Raw genomic sequence first — 25,825 nt, 5'->3', positions numbered from 1 at the left:
ACCAAAAGATAACTCACAATCTGAAGCAATATTTTATTGTTACTTTTATCAAAATCATTACTAAACTGTTTCAGAAAAGCATATTTAGCTTTTTGATGTTCTCTTAGAGACAGAAACATGGTAAATTTTAACATATCCTTTCAGTTTTGTCCATATCTTTTTTCTCATAGGGAGAATAGAACCTTAGGAACTAACAATGATCTCAGTGTCTTAAAAATCTATTTGCATTTTATTTGAGTTCATAGTTTGCATTAGGGAGGCAATAATATTAAAAAAAATTTGAGATGATTCATCAAATTAAGCATTTCTAATTAAACATGTGTAGATGAATTAGAAAAAAAAACTTGGTACAGAAATATTCAAATGTATATTCAAATTATTGAACGCATGAGAATCGACGATCCCTGGATTTAACCAAAAGTAAGATAAAACGTCTTCCAAGAAATGATTTCTGCAATTTCTTAAACCTAGGGAGTCTTGGGGTAGTTGGAAGCTATGAATATTTCAGCATGCTTGGAAAAATATTTTATTTACTTTTTCGTCCCCCGATTTTTTTGCTGCTTTCTTTTATACATAAGAATGGTAGTGAAGGACAACAGAGACGTTTTGTGAAAAGTTCTTTCTGTATTCGTGCACAGAATACTAAGTTTCTTTTCTGCACAAAACAAGTATAGGGAAAAAATGAATGAGTGAAAATATACATAGATGAAAATGCTTTAGGCTATGGTTCCAAAGAAGAATTATTTACACTCCCCAAAAATTCAGAGAAATACAAAAATATATATTTCATGACAAATCTTTGCAATAGTTCAAAAATTTCCTATATACATTTCTATGTTTTGAACCTGTTTGTAACGATTTTGCAGATAGCTTATTTGATTTTAAACATACATTATGTTTTTATTTTTTCATTTTATAGTATACAAAATAAAATTAATTACTTTTACAACTTTTTTTCTCACTTTCTACATACACTAACTGAAGAAAGAAGTTCTATTTAAAAAAGAAAACAGAGTGTAATATTTTACAGTAAAGCTAGAATGTTATGTTTGGTAAAAAGTTGTATAGTTTTGGTTATTTGATCAAAGTTAAAAAGTTTATTTTAGCTATTTAAAAATAATAATAAGGAAATTTAACATATTTTAACTTTCATAAACTAGAACAAGAAATTATAAAGCACATATGCTAATATAGTTAACAGAAAAAAGCGATTCTTTGTTGTCAGTGCCACGATTCAAAACGAAAATTGAAAATATTTATTTTAATTTAGTATTTCGATTTGAATGATTGTACTTATAATACTAAAATAACTTTGTCTGTAACGACATAATTTATGCTCGTATGCGCTGTGTCCTATTTAATTTAGAGCGAAACTCAGATGCTTCTATTGCTATTTGTATGACGTGATATTCCACTAAAGCTGTTGCATAAAAATTGGTTACATAACAAAATTAACAACGCCATTTTTAATATAAATTTCTCAACTTTTTTTTAGTTTTTATTATAACTTTTAAATTTTTTTTCAATAATATTTTTTATGCATTTCATTACACATTTTTCTCTCAACGTTCATGCAGGGAAACAAAATCTGATTAAATAATCGTACTGTATAGCAATGAAATTACTGGCTAAAAAACATAATTCTGTATAATAAAGCAAAAATAAATGGTATTTAAACGATTCAATTGATAAATATGTAAACTTATAATTCATATAGTAACGGTGTACCGGTGCAGCGTATTGTTCTCAAGTAATGCGTATATTGTATTGTACACCGCTACTCTACTGTGAGTTTTATGGATTTTAATTGTCATTTGAATTGTATTTCATGTAACGTTTGTGAAAAAGGTCTCATAAATGTCTTATGGAGATGTAACTAATTTATTCTATTTATACTATTTGACGCGTTAAAAAAAATATTTAATAGCTCGTTAACAGTTATTATTTACTTCTTTAAAAATAGAAATATTTGTTTCTCTACAGAGAAAATTACGAAACATAAAACATTTACGTTACTGAAAGGTTTCAAAAATCTTTTAAAAAGCGTATTTCACTTTAAATTTCTACTGCGTACAACTGATTGTGCTGCCACCTATTTATTAAACATCAAACTGAAATTCGCTTAAATAAATAGGTCATATACTGGTGTTCTTAAAAGCTCTAATTAAATATGGCAGGTTTTACGTTTAAAAATACTTTCAATAATTAATTAATTTGCTAATTATGAAGTACTTTAATGAAATATTTTATAAAGAATATTTTCCGACGAATTTTCTTTTTGGTTTGTTAAAAACTTTGGTTTGTTTTTGTGAAAATCTGATGAAATATGCGTGTACACATCTGGTGATAAAAATGTAAAAAAAAATGTCATGAGCGTAAACTTTGTATGCAAAATCCGTATTGCTATGGATGTGTAAAATGGGTAGTAAGTAGTAAAGCAATCAAAATCGTCAAATCGTACTATTATTATTGTGTGAGCCGTGGAGGTCAAGGGAAAGATCACACGCCTTCCAATGAGATGGCCAGGGTTCAAATCCCAGTGATGGCTGATCGATAAGATCTAATTGATTCCACACCCGGTTCGCATCAACCTAAGTGCTGACGTAAAATATCCTCAGTGGCAGACGGATCATGGGCCAGAGTTCCCTTGCCGTCAGGCCAACCGTGGTATTCCTCTCCATATAACGGATGTTGTTCCAGGAGTGGATTGGGTTCATAACTACGGAATGGAACATTGGTAGTCATAAACTCAAAATTTGGTTGTATATATATATATATATATATATACATATATATATATATATATATATATATATATATATATATATACATATATATATATATATATATATATATATATATATATATATATATATATATATATATATATATATATATATATATTAAGTATATATATATATTAAGTAGTTCATCTTGCATTACCAATAACATATTAAATGCCTAGTGAAAATAAGTTTTGGAGCAGTCTAAACTTGCATAAAGATTATTAAATAAATACTCAATTACTTAAATCAGGACTGGAAAGTATAATAAAAATAAATAAATAAAAATTAATGGAAATCAAGAACATATGTTTGAAAACATTAAATTTCTCATTCTTATAGAATGCATTATTTTAATTTCACCTTTTCATCTCCTTCATGAATTTCAAAGTTTTCATTTTCTTTGATTAAAATAGTATTTAATTTTAAGATTTTCATCTTCTTTCCGTTCTTTAATTTCCTTGAAACTATATTTCTTGTTTTTATTTATGCTTTATCTTTACTCAGTTCATTATTTCTTCTGCTTGTAAGCATCAATTTCAATATCATTCTTTATATTTTAACTATTTTCTCATTGTTTTTGCTTTCCGTTCTCTGTTCCGAAAAAAAAACTTTATCAAAACGGAAAATGGAATGATGAAAGCAAAGCACCTGAGATTTTCTTTTGTTAAATGTTAGCCTAAATTCTTCACATTAATAACTACAAGTTAAATAATTATTCTGTTTGTTATGAACTTACAACCAATTAACTATCGTGTAAATTAATAAATTGAACTCCTAATATTATTTTGTTACTAAAATGTAGTTAATTAAGAAACTGCATACTCAAATCTTTCATGTTTGGTACATCTCTAGAAAAAAAAAATTCATGAAGGCATCTTTATATTTATCAAAACTAAAATATCTTAAATTACAAAGAAATTAGTTATTACCATGCTTTATGAAACAGAAAAATAATTCAATTTTTAGCAGGTTATGTTACAAAATTAACACAAAAATGTAACAAGGAAAGTAACTGAGGGGTAACTTGCAAATCAAGCAAATATTCTTATATTGCTAGGTTTTGGAAAGAAAAATAAAGCGCATAACTAATTTTGTCTCAGTAACTCGCTTGAGAAGGTATTAACTGTTAAAGAAATAAGTTTGGGAATGAAAAATTGTTAAGAATTACAGGAATTTCGACTACTGGGTGATAAAAAATAAAGCTTGAATATTCACAAACGATATCTTTTTAGGGTTCTACACTGTTAACATTTTCATTCTGAAATTGTGTTAAAAAAACCGGCAGTAGTCTGTCCATCCGATTTACTGTAAAGTTTGCAGTAAAAAACAAATTTTTTTCCTTTACGGTTTTGAAACTGTTTACAATTAGTACGGTTATTAAACCATGAATACAAAATTATACGGTTTTCAACTATTTACAATTAGTATTGTTTCAAAACCACGAAATAAAAATTAAATTGGTCATAAAATACAAATTAGGGATTACAGGACGCTGTAAATTTTATGTGTTTAAGATAATGGAGAGACTCTATTGTGGTATCAACGCTGGGAATCGAACCCCAGTTCTGTCTGTCATGAGACTGTCTCTCAGCTAGAATATGTGCGCAGTTATAAGAGACTAAGTGACGTCATTATATGCACTTATTTGGTGCTATAGAATTCAAATTGTTTTGCATATTAGATGAAAGCAGTTAATGAAAGTTACTCTCACAGTAAACAGTTGTTAAAACCATAAATTGATTACCATCTTATTTATGGCTATTTGAATGCTTTGTTTGATTATAAAGAATAACGATTAAATAAATTGTCATTCAACCATTTATTTTCCTAAAAGCCTATACAGTATAAAAGTGCTATGCTATTGCTAAAAAATACATATTATCTATGGATATCTATGGGGTTAAGTCTTTAAATTTATTTTTAAATTATCATTGCATTACTATATTTTAATTTCAATTATGATAGCTTCTTAAAAAAAGAAGATAAAATTTCTGTTAAGGACAAAAGAGTTTTTAATTGAAGCAACCATTTACAGTCGACTGATCTTCATTTCGAAAATAAATAGAGCTTGGTAACTTAAAGATAAAATTTGTTGCTTTTGACAATTTATAACTTAATAATTAATTAAAAATGGACAAAGTATTTTTTTTCCTTCCTAATCTAAAATTTAGCTTCATTTTGGGTATTTTTCCTGTATGTATAGCAGTGCTTATGAATGAATCAGAACGTATATTTATAAAAACATACTTGTAAAATATTTGATTAAAATTAATTCGACTTTTTTCATGTTTCATTTCTTAAAGTCTGGCGTCAAATTTTGGTTACTCTGAAGAAACGCTTTTTACCAATTTTTTCGTTAAATACGTTTAAAAGAAATATTTTAGAACCCGAAATAATATTATTTTTTATTAGAAACCGTAACTAACATAATTTTTTCTTTAGTGAATACAAATGATTATGATTTAGTGAATACAAATGATTTAGTGAATGCAAATGATCACTAGAAAAATATACAAATGATTAAATACAAATATTAAATTAAAATTAATAATTTCTTTCAGTTTTCAAGCACGAAAGAAATTACTTATAAATAACATAGTTAGACTTATAATAATGACTTATAAATAACTTATAAATAACATAGGTTTCAACTGCATGTTACATTTTTTTTCTTATATTTACCAAAACTTTAAATACTAAAAAGTATATAAAATGATAAAACATATAATAATGCTTAAAAAATGAATAACATTCTTTTAAAAATCAGTTATAAATGAAATTGTTATCTGTATACTCATTAGTTTTTACTTCAGCCATATGTTTATTAATTAAAGTTAAAAAAAGTAAATTAAAAAATTCATTATAGCTACACGTGGCTTAGTTTTTAAAATGAATTATGAGCTTGTTGCAAACAGAAATTTTTCATTATATTTAAAGAAATAAAAATTCTAATGACTAAATTTTTCATAAATGTAATCATAAATTCATCATGTTTTCATATCTAATATTTTATTAATACACCTTCTGAAAACTTCAAATTAAGTTTCCAATTTAATATAAATTTAATCTAGTTACTAAGACATATATAGACAAAATGAGAACATAATGTACATGAAATTAAATTCAATTGAAAAACAAAAAATGTAACGTAGGATTAAATTATTGAAAAAAAAGAGAATAAATTTAATACAGAGTGAAACGAAGAGCGACAAAATCTTCTTTCAAAAAATAAATAATGCATTAAATAACAAATTTAACTTAAAAAATTGGAAAGTGCAAACCATTCTCTAATTTTCACTAAACGCAGATTTTCTATAATATCTGAAAGAGCAATTTACCCTGTTCGATTCGAATTACGGAGCACAGATCTCAAATACTTGAAATGAGCTCAATTTTGTAATTTTATTGAACTGTCCTAGCTTTTAAATTGAAAAATCAATACAGACTTCCTTGATTAAATCTGCATTTTTGAAGCTACTTTCATTTTATTTATCAATTACATTTGTTGTTGTTGTTAGTGGGGATTTTCTTCGTTTACGTGTTTGGAAAAATAGATAAGATGAAGAAAAAGCAGTAGATGCTCAGGGAGCATAAAAAGTGTTTAGCCTGCTCAAAACACGTACTCAGAAGAACTGTTATTTTTGATTGCATCTTGGTGATGCCAACTCTTCAGTGGTCTTCTTCTCATCTGCCAAAAAAGAAGCCTCTTTCGCTTTGTTTTCCCAAGTGAAAAACAAACTGAACCGGAATGGCAAAATCTCGTTTTCTGCTTCAAGCAAAGAAAGAGGCGTAGTTAGTTTTAGCCGTAGCAGAGGAAAATATAAGTGCTTTGCGAATGGCCTGATATATCATATTCATACTCTTCATGACTGCAAATAGATTCATTTCACTTGGGAATATAATATTTCTTTATCTCATAATCTATTTACATAAATGATAGAGATATTTTTAAAATGATACTTTCAGTAATAAGTTAATTTTGTACGCTATATATTTTAGTCACAGGAGATCAAATGATACTTTCAGTATTGCTTTAATTGTGTACGCTATACATTTAAGTCATAGGAGGTCAAACGATACTTTCAGTAATATTTTTCTTCTGTATGGCATATATTTAAGTCATAACAGATCAAATGATGATAGAAGATCAAATGATACTATTAGTAACGGTTTAATTTTGAATGACGTATATTTAAGTCAGAGGTCATCAAATGATGTTTTCAGTAATAGTTTAAACTTGCATGGTTTATATCTAAATCGTAGAATATTGAATAATACTTTTAGTAATAGTTTAATTTTGTATGTTTCATATTTCAGTTATAAAAGATAAAATTATACTTTCAGTAATACTTAAAATTTGCCTGGTTTATATTTAATTCATGGAAGATCAAAAAATGCTTTCAGTAATAGTTTAATTCTGTATACTATATACTTAAATCATGGAAGTTCAATTTTAGTTCATATTATCTCTTTCACCGATTTCTTCATATTATCTCTCATTTGGATTTTTTTTAAAGTTTCCATAATAAGTAATCTACAACTAACTTAATATTGAACAGTTCCCATCTACGTCTTTTAAGTAATTTTTGTAATCCTAGTTTGTAACGTTTAGGGACATTTTGAAAACTTTAACAACTATAACTGGAACATATTTTGAAAAATTACAGGCACTATTATTTAAAATATTAATTATGATATGAATTATTATTATGCTATGAATAATCCTAGCCTACATAATTAAATATTTCAAATTTACTTGAAATATATATACATTTTTCAACTTGAATTATTTGGAATTCTGATAATTTTTTATATTAACTAATGCATTTATATAAATTTAAAACGTTTTAATTATACTTAACGCGCAAATTTTACCTTTAAACATTTCAATATACATTCTAAAAACACTCGAAACTAAATTTATTTATTGATTATTAAATTTATTTAATTGTTACTGCTTTTTCAACTTATAACAATTTACATTTTTATAAAATTTTATATTCGTATAGTTTTGATTCGTATGAATATTACTTTTAAAACTATGTTTCCTGATTAAGATTCTATAATATCAATAAATCACGCATTACTTTAACTTAGAATATTTAATATAACTTAAAGTAAAATAATTTTCAACCTAATTTTTGACAGTAATTAACAGCTAAGGTAAAATTAACAAAAATTAGAAAAATATTAAGCTTCAATTGCACCAGCTTACAATTGCTGTACTGAAACACTCGGCGTAATTAAACTATAAGGCTTTCTGAAACTTGTCAGTTTAATGTAGTAATAAATTAAAAATTATTAATAAGGATTTTATAACAGTAAAATATGAATGTATTGAAATCATAATCTTTTCTCTAGATTTATAAGTTGTCGTTCAGAATATTGACTTCATATGATATGGTTTAAAAATTAAATATTTATAGTGAATATTTTCTTAAACATCCACTTACTTTAACATTAATAAATATGAATACTATTTCAAAGGCAACAGTCCCAAATGGCACTGGAAAGAGCTTAAAAAGCTAAAAGTTTCTTCTAAAATACTGCTTTTGAATGCAGACAGAATAATTATTGCTTAAAATAGCACATTTGTCTAAGCCACTTAATTAAATATGGAATTTATTATAAATGATTCAGCGAGACAATGAGCTTATGTAGACAAGAGATAAGAGATGTTCAGATTAGTTTTCTCTGAAATCGTTCGCAAAAGACTTTGAATTACCCACTGGAGGATAGTAAGACATATAAAAATTGAGCTCAGATTTAAGAGTAATTTATGATAGTAATTTACGAACACCTAACCTATTAAGAAGAAGCTTTTGTAGTTTCTTTTACATTCCTCAATATCAAACTGCTTTGATAGTTTATTATCATCAAGTTATCATCACTTTAAAGTATTATTATTTTGTCAGCTAGTTAATTTCGAAATGCATTAGCAACAGTGCAAGACTACTGAAATAAAAAAAAATTAGAGCAGTATTTCTACACAATTAAACATATATTTTATATTTTTTGTTATATTTACCATCATTTATTTTCCTTTTTATTTAAGGATTAAAATATATTTCATTCCTTCCCAGACAAAAAGGGAGAAATATAAAATCATACATATTTTTATAACTACATTAGAGCGAATGCATTAAATTAATTAAAATAATATATTTACACCATATGAAGTTATTTTAAATATGGGGAAAACACCAATTATGCTTTAGTATTTTATAAATATGTTTTACATAAAAAATATTTGCAGAGAGTGGTTTGAAATAATTGCAAATTATTTTTAATAAACCGTATGAATTAACTAAATGAATACTAATAATATATCATCTTCTATTTAAAGGGAAAATGATTTATTTAATTAATTACATTAATATTAATCATCGAAAGTCCAAGGATTATTTTTTTTAACTGTTAGTGTTGTTTTTGAAAAGGGTTTTGACGTTTTTGATTAAAAAAAAAAAAAACGTAATTCTAATTTGATTGAAAGAAAACCTGTAAAAACCAAAATCTATGGTACTTTAATCATTCATTTGTTAATTTCCCCGTGCTTATGGTAACCAGACATTCTGGTTTTCAAAATTATAATTCTCATTACTAATCATTTAGTAAAAAATACAAAACTGAAAAGTAAATTTAACCAAATAAATGGTTTTTAAGGTATCATGATTTTAGGTATCATACTAAAATAAAATCTTTTTCCACATATACCAAAATCTATCACGCATTAAAAAATCCTATTTTACTGCTAATTTTATCAAAAACCATAACCAAAGCACTTAAAAATTACCGAGCATTTTTGTGCTCCCATAAAGCCAGAAGCACGGTAAATTTTACCATATTGTGGTAGTTTTGTCCATACTTTTTTTCTCAGTAAACTTAGACATTTTGAATAATATATATTCAAAACCTGTTATACGTTAGATTTGATTACAAAATTTTATAAAATGACTTATTAACAGAGAATGTTTTAACTGTTTTTCTAAAAATGCTACTCCGTTTAACAAAAACTAATCTATTCCCAGATTTTGAATTTGTAACAATTAAATATACATGCCTTTTAAGGGATATTTAAAATTTTGAAGCATTTAGAAGTTTCTGTCCTTCAGATAATATTACTCACAATAGGATATAATAATCTAAAATTCTTGCGTTGCAAAAAATAGGGAAAAATGTATGTAATTACGGAGCACTAGGTCTTATTCAATTTGCTTATCAATTGATAATATGTTTCATAAATAGTTAGAGTTTTGTGAGGTCTGCACAATTTTCCAAGACAAGTGTAAATCCTGTAGATATATTATTAATGATAGAAACTATTTAGTTTAGACATGTTATATACATGTCTAAACTGTATAATTCAGGAAATGTATGAAAAAATCAGCGTCAGATATTTCAAAATATAATTTTTTTTACCTTCACAGTGTCAGACTACAATATCTTTTTTGAAATTTAAATAAGTGGTTTTTCCATGTTATAAAAATAAGACATACTCTGAAAAATTCCGGATGATTTTGAATGTAAGTTGTGACGTTTAATGGGAAGACAAAAATTCTGACCACGCAATATTGCATCCGTAAAAGAATATCCTGGCAACATTCTTTCACAGCAAGAGTGTGAGAGCTAAATTCTGACAAAAATAGATGATAATGAGAGTCGACGTCAGCTCTTCAACGTATTACGTCCTTTACGCAAGCACCATCGGTTAAATTTCTGCTTTTGTGCTAAGGACGCATTAAGCAGAAGCATTGATATCAGTGCTAACTATAAACTATTCATGCTGTATAAATTCACGGAGTAAAAAAAAATGGTATATTTGAGGTAATGAATGGTCATGACATTTCTGGTAAAAAAAGAAGCGTGTTTCAGGTTAATAGAATCGAAATATACGCTATTTAAAGTATTCAATTGTTAATTTCTTCGTTCGTGTCGGTTTACAGAAATTTTTTTTTTCACAATTATATTTCCTCACATTTAATAAAAATAAATACCAAACTGTAAAATAAATTTAAAAGATTAAATGGTTTTTATGACGTGCTCTAAGGCATCAAGATAAAATTACCAAATTTTACTACATTTTTCAAAAATTTTATCACATAAAATAAAATAATATTTTTTAATGATAATTTTACTACCAAAATCATTTCTACAGTGGTTAGGTAAAATTTATTAAGAATTTTGGCCATTCCATAAAGCCAGAAACACGATTAATTTTAAAATATACTTGTATTTTTACTATGCTTTTTTTCTCATTGAAGGTTAAAGGTTTCTCGAGTAATTAAAATTTTAACTTTGCTTTTGGTAATTTGATGCATCAATCTAGCATTTCTCAAAGAGGGCAGTTCTATTTTATATATGTAAAATGTAATCTATAAAATTAATTTGTAAAAAATTAACTGAAATGCATAAATTCTTTTATTGCCACATGCAACTTACTAATAGAGATTTTTTTTCCTTTCCAGCTCCAGTTTGTCATTTTCCAAATAAATTAACAGGTCTTTGGTTTCAAAAAGGCTGGCAATCGGCAATTAGAATCGAAGGTAGCACATTCTCAATAAAAGGAACTTGTATAGATTCTAGTCAAAATATGTTTCTAATCGAAGACAAGTAAGAGACATTTTCTATTAAAATTTCAATTGAAACACAATATTTTTAATGCAGAAATGAATATTACTCTTTTTTCTAAATTTTTATTTATATACTTTTATATATGTTTTTCAACATTCATGCATCTATCTTTATTTATTTTTATAATTGTAAAAAGTAATTATTAGAATTTACTTAAACACAGATAAACTTTTTATAACCAACTGGGAAAATTTGAAATCCCATTTTAAAAGACGCGAACAATAACACAGCAAAACATTCTGTATCAAATTACGGTAAAGAGTACTGGCATCATGAATGTAGTGTCCTTAGAAACGGTATTAAATTTTATACGCAATTTTTGCAATAATGTTTATCTATTTACAAAGATTAATTGATTTTGCAGTAAGTATAAATGCAAAAATTACAGAATATGAGACTTTTTGTTTTATTAAACTTTTACAGTAAAAATTGATGTGGCTGTAAAAAAAAAAAGCTGGCAACCGGAGTGCCGATACATTTTACCGTAATTTCAATGAAATTTTTTTTAATGAACTTTATACGTTCGATTGTTCATTATCAGCTACATTTTTCATTATTTTTCTTATCTTTTCAAAAAAAAATATTCAATATGTCATATTGATTCAGAGACTTTAAAGTAAGCATCAATGAAAAAATCACAGAAGATTAGATTTTTTGCTCTGATAAATTTTTACAGTAAAAATGGATTTAACGGTTAAAAAAAGCTGGCAACCGGAGTGCCGGTAATTTTTATCGTAATTTCACTGGAAATTTCTTAATGAACTTTATATGTGTGATTGTTCATTGTCAGAGACGCTTGTCATTATTTTTTTTTTGTCTTTCGAAATAAAAATGTCAATTTGTCAATATCTTACTTGACATTTTAAACCTCGAAATTTCATTCATACACTTTCATTTCATTTGATTACCATAGATCAAAGCTCTCCAACTTTTTTATCGCAGCGGACCGGTTAACGTTTGATATTTTTACCGCAGCCCGCTGAGGGGGGAGGGAGGGATATTGATTGATTTCTTTGAGATACTTTACTTTAGATAGATTTACTTTAGATTTCTTTGATTAAATAATTATCGTTTAATTGCATTGAAACAAGCCTTCAAAATAAATTAAAATTACACGCGTGTTGTTGGCGCGAATTTATCTCAACTAACCAGAAACCTCTCGTCCATGGAAAGCATGAGGGAGATACTCCCACCATAAATAAAATAGAAATAATTTAATGTTCCTTGAGCTGCCTGGTAGCATTTGATCCACTGACTGATACTGGTTTAAAGGTTGACGAACACTGCGATAGATTGCCTTTTATTTTCTGAACTAGAACATTTCACTGAACTAGATGTTTCTTAATTCATCCAATTTGTTTAGGTTAATTTTATGCTTCTCAAAACTTTGTATAACTTCAGCATAGGAAGGCTTTTATTTTCTTTGTTTATGTGTGGCATTATGGAAATATAAAGGTCAGACAAAGCTAAACTTGCATTACTAGACACTATAATTTAACCCTCTGTCGGTTCAGCAAATAGGCAAAACTAGGAGAATGTTTCTCCTCTATACCTTATTTCCCTATCAAATAACATGGAAAAACTGGTTTTGCTATGAGGAGAAAACTGCAGGTTAGTTCCGCAGTGGACTGATCATTAAGACACGGTTCCCAGCAGATCACCGAAGTCATGCATCACTGGCTACTGTCAGTGTGCTGTAGGGTGATCCACAAGGATCAGTGTGCGTAGGGACCAAGGGTGTGCGGTCTTGGTCCTCGTTAAACTGTGCTACCGTAAAGTGCTCGACTTCGCGCGCAGGTCGTTGGGCTACTTAAGCGGGGGTGCCATCCCCTCTGCAGAGGATCAAAAGTGTGATGGCATGTCTTCAGATCATCCTCAGGGAGTTCCCAGACCGTCGCCAATAGCCCATTGTGCAGCTCTAGTGCGACGTAAATGAACTACAACAAAACTGCAGGTTAAAATTAGACTTTTTACGTGAAGAACCGTCTGTGGGTTAATATATAAGAGTACATACTTTCAAATCTTTTTCAAAAAATTATTTCAATCACATCTTAACAACTATTTTTTAGAATTTTGTTACCTAATTTATAAGTTAGAAAAATAGAAATTGAACTCTTTAAAAATAAATATAATGCTGCGTAAATTCATAACAATAAATGTAATAATATGTAGCAGTGTATTTCAGCCGCTTGACTGGTCTTCTTTAATTATTTCAGTCTTTTTGCATATGTTTTACAAACAGTTTTTTGCATAATTTGAAGGGCCTCTGTTTATGTCATGTTGTTATATTTTAATATTTTATTTTACTAAAACTATGAACAGATTTCTAATATTTCCGCTGATTTATCAAAGACCAAAAAGATAACATTTTCTTGACTAAGAAAATAATGATTTTTTATGCATCTCTTTTTTTCGTTTCAAGCTTTTAGCTTCGATTATCTGAGTGACTCTCTTCAGGGTATTAAGCAATGTCATGAGCGTATTTATTTGTAACAATATTATTTTCTTAGTCCTTTGATCAACGCTTAGTAAAGATCGTCGATCTGTAACTATTTCAATAGTTATTTTTATATGCACGTCACATTGATAGTTACCTAATGTTATAATTAATGTCAGATAAAATGCGTTTTTCAACCATTTATCTTCTTAGATTTATGTAAAACTTATTTTTTCCTTAGTTGAAACAGTTGGAAATCATAGAAAACAAATTAAAAATAAAGAAAATTTAATTTATTAAAGAAAAATTATTCAAATTTTATATTGCAATATTTATGCTAAATTTGAATATATGAATTTTCATTAACATAGGGAGCATACTAACAAGAGATATAAATAATTTGTACAAATAAAAACTATGTTATAATTTTTTTTATTAAAATATTTCATAAACTATTAATTATGAACATAAACAAGCAAACTAGGAATTAAAACTCACTAATAATAATAAGTGATCTGAATGCTTTGTGCAAATAAAAATCTTGCTATAGATTTCTTTTATTAAAAATGTTTGTTAAATTATTAATAATTACGTATCAGAGTTCTTATTAAAATAAATGTTTGGCTCAGAAATATTAAAGAAATATAGCTTTGTATCAAAATTAATGAGTTGCGTATTTTGAAATTTCTACACTTGTTTAAAAACGTACATGAAAAAATTTAAGTTTCGCTTTGAAAAAAAGTGAAATAATTTTGCGGGTGCTTGTGAAGTAAAATTTCATTACAGAAATGGTATTGTTTGAAATGGTATTGCTAGTGGGTAATCTTCAACATTTGGGAGTCCAAATAATTCTTTTATATTAATTACGCAGTTTTTAACGAATTTTTAAGTGAATTGTATGTATCTGGGCGATTTCAAGCTATTTATTACTATCGTCGTTTAGATGTAAGAAAATATTCAAACAACTTGACATGTAATTTAGTTTTAAAAATTTTCAAAATGTACTTTATTATGCATGATATTTTTCTAGTTTTCTTTTGTATTTTGAGATGAACGTGTCACACTGCGTCACAGTTTAAATTTTAAGTCACGTTACGTTAATGTCACAGTTTAAATTTTATATGTAAATTATTAAAAGAGTTATTTTTAATTACGCTGACGTCACATTAAATTAGGGCACTATAAAGAAATTCCAGATAAAATTAGGGTAAAATGTAGGGATGGGGATGCAGATAATTATTTTTAGTTTTAATGTTTGATTTCAAATTAGCATATCTATTATGAGAATTAAGCATTAAAACGGGATGACATTAACGTTATACAAAATATTAATATTTTTTTGTTCAATTGTTTGGTTCATAATCATTTTTTTATCCATTTACTTATTAACGATAAAAATAATGAACTTGATTTATTTGATGACAGAATATAAAAATAATAAAATGTCAATTTCGTTTTTTTTTCTAAAATCCTTAAAAAGTTTTCTTGCTATTCTAGTTCCCAATGAAGCATAAAAATTTAAATTCTCAAAAAAAATTAAGGTAAAAAAATAAAAACGTAACAGATGCACTACATCATTATTTATTAACCTTACTTTATACTTTTGTCTCAATTCTTTCACACTGGTATGTAGATTTTTTGAAAATTCCGAAATTTATAAAAATGAATTTTGAGAAGAGAAGTCAGAATAAATTAAATTTGCTTTCATTAATACGATTTAACATCAAACTTTAACTTTTATTCCTTTCTTCAGTTTCTTATAATAAATTTAGCGTTTGAAAATAATAAAAAACTAAAACATTTTCACTCATTTCTAGGTTGAAAGTCTTCGGTATTTATTTATTAAATAATAACAGCATTCGAAAATTTCAACTTTCCTCACCCCTTCTAGAAAAAAAATTTAATCTCATTTCTGTTTTAACTCATTCTTTATTCCGATCCTTTTAACCAGGTTAAAGGTAGCTAATGCAGTTTTTATGTCTTAAAAAATAAATTGTCTGACTGCTGGTGTTTTAAAGTTCTTTTTTTAATTTAATTAGTTAAGAAATTTTCTTCGATACACTTTTAAGATTAAAATATTGTTTAAGCATGATTTTAAAACAGTTTTCTGTTTTTCACCTGTCTTTTTGAATTTGAGATAATAAGAAATAATTACTTTCGGATATTAAAATAAATATTAGTCAAAATAATATTTTTTTTAAGAATTTGCTTTATCTTTAGAACAAAACAGTTTTACGTGAAAAGTGAAAGAAGATGACTAATTCCTGTACTGCTGCCCTACTAATAAGTAATAAGACCATATAAAAAGTGAGACATGACTGGATAATGCAAGAAAATAAATATAAGATAGAATGAAAAATATGTATTGGAGATTCCTTCCCAAAATGAGGTTAAAATAGATAGTCGTTGAACTTTTCCTTTTGAACGTATCGTTTAAAATATCGCATTGGTTTTTAAATATAGTCATTGCTTTAGAGTATGCGTTTAAAACACAGAAAAAGGCACATTAAAAAATCTATCGTAGTATGATATACTCGTTTCAAAAAATAGACTTAGAACAAAGTAAGCTTCCCCAATGTTGAAATAAAAATGAACTCAAATATTCACGATCTACGTTATTTTTGGAAAAGGCAAACACAAAGCATTTTAAAAATTAGCTGACTTTTTAAAACATTATTCACTAACTATTTTTTTTAAATTGACATTTGCATAAGAGCAGCTTAAAAAAATCAAATGCTATGTCTGTTTTTTTAAAGCGAAGTAATCTATACTTAAAAAATATCTGTTAAATTTACAATAAAAAACTGTCAGCCGGTGTGTCGCTTATTATAAAACCGCTTATTCCACAAAAAATACTGCTATTTGAAAACAGACACTTAATTTTTAAGGCAAATGTATTTTGTTATTTTAACAAGCAAACTCTGTTATTTTAATAAAGAAAAAACTCTATGTAAAATAACTCAGTCGTCATTACGGTCTGTGCAAGCCGAGAAAATTTATGTTACCAGGCAACAGCGGGACACGAAACAAGGTAACGTCATTGAGAGGACAAACTATTTAATTATTAAATTTCAATACCTAAATTGCTTGTTACTAGCCTGTTAATAAGCAATTACAGAAAATGGATAAATAAACTTACCCTTAGCAAACAAATGTGTGTAAGTTATGCCAGGTATGGCATGTCAGGTATAATATGGTCTTCATGGTAAATGCTACTTATGCTATTTATGGAAGTGAAATATTGAGTATAATTGAGCATAAATCAGATATTAAATTTTTAATTAACTTATGAGTTGGCAGAAAATACATCTATCCAGAGTAAACAAATATTAATTTATCATACCTGAATTATTTTAAGGGGGGTTAAATTTAAAGTAGTTTATAAGTTCCTTAATTCATTTATAATTTTCATGCAAATAAGTAATTAAGTAAAACGCAATAATTAAGCATAGAAAACAAATATGTGTTGGATATACATGAATTATTGAGCGATGAACTAAGAAAGATATTAATATCGGAAATCAGTTTGTTCCTCCTCCAACATAATTAGTTTATTTCGCCTAGATATCATATTCAACAATATGATATGATATATATTTTGTTGATATCATAATCAACAAAAATGAAACTCTAAACTCACACACAAATGCTCCAGACGTCAATAACATCAACATGTAATCCTTTCTTATCAATAACGCTAGGATGAGCTTAAAAATGTCCTTCGCTTGGCCAGCTGCTTAAATACGTATTTTTTTAAAATAATGACTTATTTTAAGGTGAGTCTCACATAAGTAATAAATTTCTAATTAAATTATGTTTATACTGATAATAACCAAATCAATTAAAGCGTAAATAACTGCCTACACAGAGAAAGAAATCTGGTGAAATTACCTTACTGCATGGTAATGAGTTTTCTGGTTAAAAAATACTATAATTCTGGTTAATAAAATCGGAACATTCGGTATTTAAAGCATTCATTTGGTAATTTTTCTGTTCATACGGTTACGGTTTACCCGAAATTCTGGTTTTTAAAGTTATAACTCTTATTACAACATATTTAGTAAAGAATACAAAACTGAAAACTGAGTTAAACCAAATAAATGATTTTTATACCATGATAAAAAGAAACGTAATATTAATTCTAAGGCAACAAAAATGAAATTATCAAATTTTGCCACCTTTACAAAATTTTTTTTCTCGATATTTTAATAGTTAATTTTACGAAACTGCTTCAGTAAAAACTACCAGCCAGAAATACGGCAAAACTTACTATATTATGGTAGTTACCATACTTTTTTCTCACAATATTACAAATTTTTTGGAAAAAAAATGGTTGAATAACAATTTATTTGTTATTTTACTATATTCAAACAAAGCAACTTTAAACAAGTTGATGTTCAAACGGTAAATTTTAAGAAAAAACTGTTTATTAAGTGTTTTTAATTAATATGTTTAAACAACCAGAATTTAAAGCCCTAACTAAGCCCACCTAATGAAACCACTTAATTCCTTCTAGCTGCGTGTATTTTATAGCTGAGAGGGCTAATTTGTCAGTCTCATAACCATCAGAACAGGGGTTCGATTCCAAGCGTTGACACCACAATATTTCCTTCTTTACTTTCGACGCACAAAGAGTTTCCAAAGTGCTGCTTTCTTCAATGTCCATTATACAATGCAAAGCTTAGCTTCAATATCCAGTTAAATTCTTTTTTAAGGTTTGAAAACCGTGCTTGTTGGAAATGGTTTAAAAACCGCATAGTTCTATACCATAGTTTCATTACCTTACTAGTTGTAAACTATTTCAAAATCATGAATGTCAAAAATGAGAACCGTCAAATTTATGATTGATTAGATAGACATACTGCTACAGGCTATTTACTGTAATTTTAGAATGAAAATTCTATCAGTGCAGTGTACCGTAATAAAAAATGTATTTTGCTGTGTGGATTATGTCTGGATTATTGTAAAATAAATAGAACCTAAAGGAGTCTTTAATTTTTAATTCCAGTGTTACTAGCCCGCGACTAAATTAAATATATTAAATATTAAAAGTAAACTAATATATATTTTACGCTCCCGGATTGCTATGAGGTTCATGAAAGAAAAAATAGTTAATAAATTTCTAATTTACTTAATGCCTATTAGTCTGTTAAAAAACAATTAAGCAAAATACAATAAATAAACCTACCCACGGCTAACAAGTGCATGTTTGATATATCTGAAGTATAGTAAGATAAATTAAGAAATAAAGCAATATTATTATCGAAAAATCAGTTTATTCTCTTCCACCAAAATTAGTTTATTTTGGTGAAGAAGCTAGCCATCCATAATTTACAAAAATGAAACTCTAAACTCAGCGACAAATACCCTAGAGGTCACCTACATCAATATGTAATTCTTTCTTATCAATAACGCTCGGAAGAGCTGCCTTAAAAATGCTCTTCTTGTTTAATGCTGCGTAAATACGTATTCAAAGAAGAAATGAAAAAAAAAATGAAATCCGCTGAAATATTTGAGGAAAAGAACGTCTCAATTTCAGTGGAAAGAATGCAGCTTTCAATTTCGAGGACAACAGAAACGAAATTATTATGCTAGGCTAACCTTTAAATCGATACTAATGCGAATGTAAGACTTTGATGAAAATATCTCAGTTTATTCGAACTGGAAAAGATCTCGCCTGGAAGAATACGTCAAAATCAGTAAACTGATTACCTTCAAAACTTCTTTCAGATAAATCGCATAAATTGCACTAATCTCCCCGAATACCTGGAGATTTTCGGGATTTTAATTAAAGTATCTAGAAACTTCATCCCAAGAACTCATCAGATCGTTTTATACTTCTAGAGTGTGAGGATAAAAAAAAAACCAAGATGAAAATGTCATAAATAAGTTAAAAGTGGATGGCATAGATGGTAGCGAAAGACATTTGCTAAATAAGTTGTAGTAAAATGAGAAGTCTGAATATTGAAGGAAGCGATCGATCATCAAATCATAATGGATTTTTTTGGAGGTTCTTTACTTTAAGGATTTGGATTTCAAGGGGAATGTAGAGTAGCGTAGCTTTACGACTGATCAGGTATACTAATATATATGCATATAGAAAAAGTAAAGCATTGTAGCATTTAAAGTAAACGACTCTTGATTGCCACTCGTTCGAGCTGGATAATTATGATTTGGAATAAGGTATAAAAATGTTCAATAGAAATGACTTATTAAAGGAAAGGAAATGCATTTAACGTAACTTTAACATTGAACATTGTGTTTCTTTCTCTGAAGGAAGCAAAATTATAAATCTATGTAAATAACAGTGTCTTTCATATTTTTTTATTATTCAGTGTTTTTTTTTTAAATTATAAATGTAATAATTATTTGTAATACTTAAAATGTTCTTAATATTTCAGAAAATTATGTATTTTGGCTGGTTAATGATTAATTATTGGAAAACATTTTAAAAGAAATATTGCGATAGCAAACAGTTCCCTGTAGCCCCTAGCTTGACGTGTTAATTTCAAAATCTATGTATTGATTTATAATTTAAAAAAAAATACAACCTAATTTAGTTTTACATATAGTTATTTATTTTTGAAAATCCATTTTAAAGTAAACAGGGTTTAAAAATAAAATATCATAATATATATATATATATATATATATATATATATATATATATATATATATATATATATATATATATATATATATATATATATATATATATATAAATGTGTGTGTGTGAACTTTTAAACTACTGTGTAACTACTGTGAATTTTCATGAGTAAGCGAAAAACTTGCACTGGAAACAATGTCTATAATTAGGCTGAGAGGGATTGACTTAAAAACAATTTTAGCGTCAGTTGACCTTCTGATTCAATTTAAAGAAATATTTATCTTTAAACCATTCATTAACCTTTAAACCATTTATTCTTCATTAATATAAAGAAACTTTTAAATTTAAATTTGATTGCAAAATATAAAATTTTAAACATTTAAAAACAATTTAAAGGTTCACAACCATAAGCAAGTTTTAATTGAATCCAATGCAGAACTCTGATCTTCGTCTAAATTTAAATATATAGTTAGCTAAGAAAGAGAGAATTCAAGTAAAAAATTTTTTCAGTTTTTGATTGTTTAATAAGGATCATATAAAGTTCTCAGCAACTCATTAAAGCTAATTGACTTTCATTGAAGAGTCAAACTAAAGTTGATAAATGCTAATTAATTTTTTAGGTCCTTAAAGGCTAATAAAAAGTGTTTACAGACTTTAAATTATTTTTCTTTCAAATAATCATGTACCATTTTATTTATAATAATCGGTTATTGATTTAGAAAGTGCAATTTTTATAAACTAAATTTTTTTTTTAAACGACAAAGAGAAATATGTATTTTTTAAAACTGTTGTCAAAAAGACAAAAAACACAATTTCATCTTTCAGGTGCATGCTTATGTTTATTCTTGTTAATCGCTTTTAGTGCAGATTAAAAAAAAAGAAATATTTTAACCTTACTCAGTTACCAAATACATCCGACTTCTGATTTTTCAACATTAATCCATATATGCATTCAATCCATTTAATGTTCATTATTCTAATTATTGTTTTATATGTTATCAAAGTAGTTATTATAGTATCGTAATGAAATTTGTTTGAAGGAACTTCACATAATCACAAATTCATTTCAAAAGTACCGGTACTTTATGCCTCAGTACCCTGTATCGCAATAATATGTTTTTTACACTGTTGAAAAAATGTAAACCGGTGTAATCTTTCTTTTAACCTTCCTTCTGTGACAGGTTTGGTCTGTTGCAGACTAAGTCTGTCTCAGGCTGCAACAGACTTGTGCCTTGAATTTTTACGCATGTGTAAAGTGAGTAATATGTAAACTTTTTGTAAAATATAATTGTATTTTATGTATTAAAAAATATATATAATTTTAAAAATAGAATTTATATAAATATTAAATAAAGCTAGTTTTAAAATAATTACCAATGTTAAAAGAACATTATTCCAGAAAATTTAAAATAATCTGTGTATGGAGGCTTTATTCTACTAAGCACTCTATTTCAAAATTTGTTTTGTAAACTTTTATTCAGTGTATTATTTTAATTCGAAAAAGTCATAAAATCACGTAAGACAGTTTTTTCCTACAATTCACGGAAAAAAATCTGGTAGAATTACCATATTATAAAGTCAGGTTATTACTATTAAAAACATTATAATTGTGGTAATAAAGACAGACATATACGGTAATTCAAACGTTAATTTGAAAATTTTTCCATTCATATGGGGACGATTTACCGAAAATTCTGGTTTTCAAAGTATAGTTCTTATTACCACATAGCTAGTAAAAAATAAGAAACAAAATACTGAAAAGTAAATTTAACTGAATAAATTATTATTATGCTATGCTTTAAGATTTTATGACTGAATTTCCAAATTTTACCACATTTATCAGATTTTTATCACATATAAAACGTATATTTTATAGTTAATTTATCCATTCATTTATCCATGCTTCGATGAAAATTACCGAGCTTTTTTTTCCCATGGAGCCAGAAACATGATAAATTTTACAGTATTCTAACAGATCATACTTTTTTCTCATTGTACGTTGCTTGAAAAAACAAAACAAATTTTTTGCATTTAAATTTTAATAGCATTTGATGCTATCCATGTATATTTTCTATTCATTGTTCCCAAGCTTCAAACTGATACAATAAAAATTTATTTAAAATCACTGCGGGCACCAGTTACTGATGATTTAAGAATCTAAGATTCCCATAAGTATAGACTAAGAGAAATATTTGCTTTCCACTTTCTAGAATCAATACTTTTAGCTGACGTAGTAGGTATTTTTTCTTTTGATAAAAAAACATATTTCATCTAGAAATAAAGTCGGAGAATTCCTAACGAAAGAAACCAAGAAAGTTTAATGGAAAATCTAATATATTCTCATGATTGCTATAAATATTTTTTTTGAGAATTTAAGTCTGCAAATGCCAAGTTGGTTTGCTATGACGCCTCGAGCTAGTTTTGAAAAATATTTTGATTAAAATTCGCAAAGAAGAAACGTACTTTCATTATTTTAGAAAGTTAAAAAATGATAAATAAAATAGTCTTTTTGAATACAAAAACCATTTTTACTGAATAGAACTTTAGAACCGTGGTGATTAAATGTAAAGTATGATCGATGCATATTTGACAAGAACTATTTTATTCGACGAAAAAAAGGATTAATACCGCAGAAAGTTATAGATTTAAAAATGTTTAATACAAAAGAGTCGGCATTTTTAAAAATCGTTTAAATATATATTTACAAATAATGCAAATTTTAATCAACTGTTCTTCGTTTAAAATATATTTTCAATATTTATGAGGTGTAGTAAGTGAATAGTAATTGTGTAGTAAACAGAAACATATACATATTTGTACGGAATTCATTTTATTTTGATGTACACTTTTAATAATTATTGAAAGAAATTCTATAAACTAACAGTGGGGAAATTTTATAACGTAATGATACCCTCTCTGGCACTAGAAATTATTTAATTTATATAAAAATTAAACACCTAATTTATTAATGTCATAGTTTTATTGCTAGTAAATTTAAGTGGAATCAAAAGAATTGGTTTTAGTGTTATTATCAACTAAAGGCGACAGTTTAAATTAAAATATTTTAAAAGTCAGGCTTCATTATTCAAGAACTAAACATAAAAAATGCTTACGTTATTCACAAACGACTAAATTTGCAGTTGAATATTTTACAAAATTGTATGACTCTATTTAAACTTTATATAGACTTACTCCATGTATTTGTGTACTGATATGATCCCCTATCTAGGAAAGGGTGAGAAACGTATGCAGTTTACTTTGTAGACAGGGTAAACTTCTTAAATGTTCGCTTTTTATGTACACAACAAATTGATAATAAAACATTATACGCGATTTAAAAAAATGCTTACTTACACAAGCTACCTGAATTTGTAGCTAAATATTTAACATAATTTATATGGCTCTAAATTTTGAGATCTCTTATTTCTTCCTAATGTTTATTAATGTGATCCCCTATTGGGGAACATCGAGTTAAATTTGCAGGATGTGTAAACTTTTTAAATTTCTCCTACCTTATTCTTTATGATATATTTGTTGCAACGTAAATAGTAAAATAATTTATAATTAAATCTTTAAAAGTTTTCCTATCCCCCTTCAATTTTAGAGGGAAATTGATGCCTGTTAAGCAGGAAACACATTATATTTCGAAAACTATATTACATTAAACATTTCCCATAATTTATTCACATTTCCCCCCTTGTAATTCTGCATAAGATCATGTCAATCATCTAATATTCCATCAATCAATCGTCTGCAATTATTTTCCACACCAATCTCTCATATCGTGTTTAAGCAAAGTTATAAAAAATTATTTATTTAAACTATTCAGTGACTTATCTTTTTTAAAGAATACTTATACATTTGTAAATTCCGAAATTATTTTAAACTTTAGAGAATCCCTAATAATTATAAACAAATAATTTTAAGCAAATTATTATGAAATATATTTGGTATTTTTACCAGTTATGGCTACTTTTATGCGAAGACTAAATGTAATATTTAAGGTTTATTATTTGTGCTTAAAAGCTTTTTATAATCTTTCATATTCACTGGTTCTAATTCAATAAATTCTGTATATTTTTCTAGAGTGGAATTCTGTTGTCAAGAAAAATAGAAATAAAAAGAATTATATTTACGCTTATAATTTTTATTATTACTGCAATAAATATAACACAAATTATTATTTGCTTAGTATATATTCAGTGTTAAAAAGTAGAATTTGCCAAAGAGTTTCAACTTTGTCAAGATATCGAATATATTCTTATACTCATTTTTTTATTCTGTTACGGTCATTATTCTCCGCTGCTGTTTGCGCTTAGTTTTTGTCTTCTTTTTTCTTTTCTATCTCTTTTTTTGTCTTTACATCACGCTCAAAAACACATCGGACAAGTTTCTGAAGCTTTGAACTAATACCAGAAGGCCAATATCTGTACATCGGAGCACGAAAACTTAGGCGTGTCAGCAAGTTTTTGTTAGAAATTGTTCTAGGTAAAAAATGAAACAATATCGACCTAAAAGAATGTACTTTATGGAGACTATTGATGAGCCTGGGTAAAAAATGTAAGTAGTTTTTTCGGTGGATAAAACTAAAGTTCGTTAATCAAACTTGCCTTGTTGCAGCCCATCATAGTCATAATCATCTTGGTGAATATCGTTTATTTCTTTTGTTATAATATTAAAGATAGTTCAGGTGGATAAACAATTTTAATTTGCATTATTCTATAAGGAATAATTTTTACGGCAAAAGTACTAGATCATATTTAATGGTTACAAAAATATCTAAAGATTCAATTAAAAATATGATGTATATGAACCTATTGTTATTGTATGAGTTTAAACTACAGTTTCTTGGCGAAAATTAATAATTAATGATATAATCTGCACAAAAATCAAAAAAGGAACTTTATTTTTTAATTATTTAATTGTTTGGTTAGTTGCTAGAAGTATAATGTTTTGTATTTGTTTGTCAAATTGTATATTTTCCATTACATTCTAATATTTTCGTCTTATATATACAGAGTCATTTTAAAATAACTTTACCGACGTATGACTCTCTGTAGAACATACCGTTTGAGTGAACGAAATTAAATTTTGTACATAGGTGTTATGATCTATGGTGTTAAAAACAATTGAGCAGCTTTCGTGGTTACAGTTGAGAAAAATTTGAAATTTTCCAAAAGCAACTCCCAATTTCTTTATCAAAAGGTAATATTTGCAGTAACGTAAAATATAATTAGGATGATATTCTTGGCACAAAAAATTGAGACACTTGGCTTTTGCCAAGCTTCACCATTTTTTGTGACCCCTAACGAGAAGAGAGAGTATTAAAAACTTCTAAAAGAAAAGATTAAGCTGTGGTTATGT

At 26.9% G+C, this 25,825-nt stretch overlaps 1 protein-coding gene across 1 annotated transcript in view; it reads left to right on the top strand.

Moving 5' to 3' along the window:
- LOC107445946 (uncharacterized) overlaps window positions 1-25,825 on the top strand; it is a 221,001-nt gene that overhangs the window by 107,899 nt on the left and 87,277 nt on the right. Inside the window, exon 2 of the mRNA XM_016060463.3 lies at window positions 11,252-11,396. Coding sequence (XP_015915949.1) covers window positions 11,252-11,396 — 145 coding nt within the window. The remainder of the gene's footprint in view (window positions 1-11,251; window positions 11,397-25,825) is intronic.

This window comes from Parasteatoda tepidariorum, chromosome 11 (genome assembly GCF_982258835.1).
Source record: "Parasteatoda tepidariorum strain Cologne lab strain chromosome 11, Ptep-v5.0, whole genome shotgun sequence".
In the NCBI taxonomy this organism is placed as follows: Eukaryota; Metazoa; Arthropoda; class Arachnida; order Araneae; family Theridiidae; genus Parasteatoda; species Parasteatoda tepidariorum.
Note: the sequence above shows the minus strand (reverse complement) of the source record. Positions and strands in the feature narration are given on the sequence as shown.